The sequence below is a fragment of the Otolemur garnettii genome, unplaced genomic scaffold (assembly GCF_000181295.1).
Source record: "Otolemur garnettii isolate 467f Iridium unplaced genomic scaffold, OtoGar3 scaffold00022, whole genome shotgun sequence".
NCBI lineage: Eukaryota > Metazoa > Chordata > Mammalia > Primates > Galagidae > Otolemur > Otolemur garnettii.
Genome location: NW_003852417.1, coordinates 21,500,520 through 21,502,115, shown reverse-complemented (window position 1 = coordinate 21,502,115; position 1,596 = coordinate 21,500,520). Strand labels below are relative to the sequence as shown.

General features: G+C 53.8%; 1 protein-coding gene across 1 annotated transcript in view; it reads left to right on the top strand.

Moving 5' to 3' along the window:
* CAPN13 (calpain 13) overlaps nt 1-1,596 on the top strand; it is a 50,713-nt gene that overhangs the window by 12,572 nt on the left and 36,545 nt on the right. The window contains exon 4 of the mRNA XM_003787506.1: nt 63-199. Within this exon, the coding sequence (XP_003787554.1) occupies nt 63-199 (137 nt within the window). The remainder of the gene's footprint in view (nt 1-62; nt 200-1,596) is intronic.

Sequence of the window (1,596 nt, the reverse complement as noted above, 5' to 3'; positions counted from 1 at the left end):
GCAGAAGTTAGAGGGTCCCTCCTGCCCCTCTCTGTTAAGGCACATACTTGGTTCTCTTCCAGTTTTGGCAGTGTGGCCAGTGGGTGGAAGTGGTGGTTGATGACCGCCTGCCAGTCGTGGACAATGCCTGCCTCTTTGTACAACCTCGAAAAGACAACCAGGAGTTCTGGCCTTGCCTGCTAGAGAAGGCCTATGCCAAGTAAGTAGGGGCCCCCTCAGCCATGTCTGCCCAGCAGCTTGCAGACAGGTGCTGTCCGTTAGTTGGCTCTCGGCAGCTCTCCTGGATACAGGGAGAGCCCTCTAGAGCATCACAGCCTTGGCCACCTGGCTGGGCATCCTCCCTAAGCAATCACTCTGTGCAAAGGTCAGTGTCGATGGGCAGGGCGGGGGCTGGACAGAAACATGCACTGACAAGGCAGTGACTGCCAGCCTGCTCTGTGGGCCCAAGTGAAATACAATGCCAAGGGCGAAAAGTCTGACAGGAGAGCAGAGGACGGTGAACACTCGTGATATCTGACTCCCAGAGTCACACTGAAGCTGTATGGAGGAGGTGGCACTTCAGTGAGGCCTTGAAGGATGGGGAGAATTCCAGAGGCAGGGAGGAGGTAGACAGAAGGAGGTATCATCGGGGTGGGACGGGCCTGGTGTGGCTGCTGTGAGGTGTCACTTGTGTGCAGGGATGAGGAGAACGTGCTCATCCTCATTCAGTCAAGTCACCATGGCTCGGGGACTACTTGACAAGCTCAAGGACTTGTAGACATCCCAACTCACACGTCTTACTTAGACTTTTTGGGTTGCTGTTATATGACAGATGTTTATAGGGCACTTAGCCATATGCCAGGTACTGTGCCCCACACTGGGATGGATGACACTCTCGGACTGGCCCAGTGGCCAGTGTGCAGGACTGTGTATGTGTGTCTGTGAGTGGAAGAGGACAGGGTCACAAAGACCCACGCTGATGACAAAGAGACGTTTAAGCTTTCCATAATCAAAAAATGCCAATACAAAGTATAACAAAATGTTTCTCTCCCCCGTCAGACTGGGAAGGTTAGAAAGCTGGCTAATGCCAAGCGTTTTCCAGAATGTGGGCTCCAGCAGTCCTGAGCCCCGGGGGAGTGAGCACAGAGGCGGCCTTCTGAGGGATGGCTGGTTCCATGCACTTCTCACAGTGCCATGAGGGTTGCGTCGAGTGTCTGTCACCAGAGGGGGCAGGTACAAGGGGGTGGGTGCCCTCCACAGAGAGCCACCCAGCAGTTGGAAGCCACGGATTCCATCTGCTGTAGTGGTCAGGATGGTGCTGGAGGTGCCGAGGGATAGGGGCAAGGAGCACCGAGCCAACCACAAAAGCTAGTTGTGACATGGAAACTCTGTGCCCTGCAACGCCCATCTCACCAGACGCCTGCAAACAAAAAGGTGCTTGTTAAACATCCAGTATGGTTGTCTGGGGTGGAGAGTGAGAGGTGAGAGAACAGGGATAAAAGGAGGGAAAGGTTAAAGAAAGAGAGTGAAAGTTCACTAAATGAAAAAATAAAGCATCTGCTTTATCATGGGCAGAGGGAAAGAGGCACACGGGGGAAGAGGAGAGGAAAGACAGGG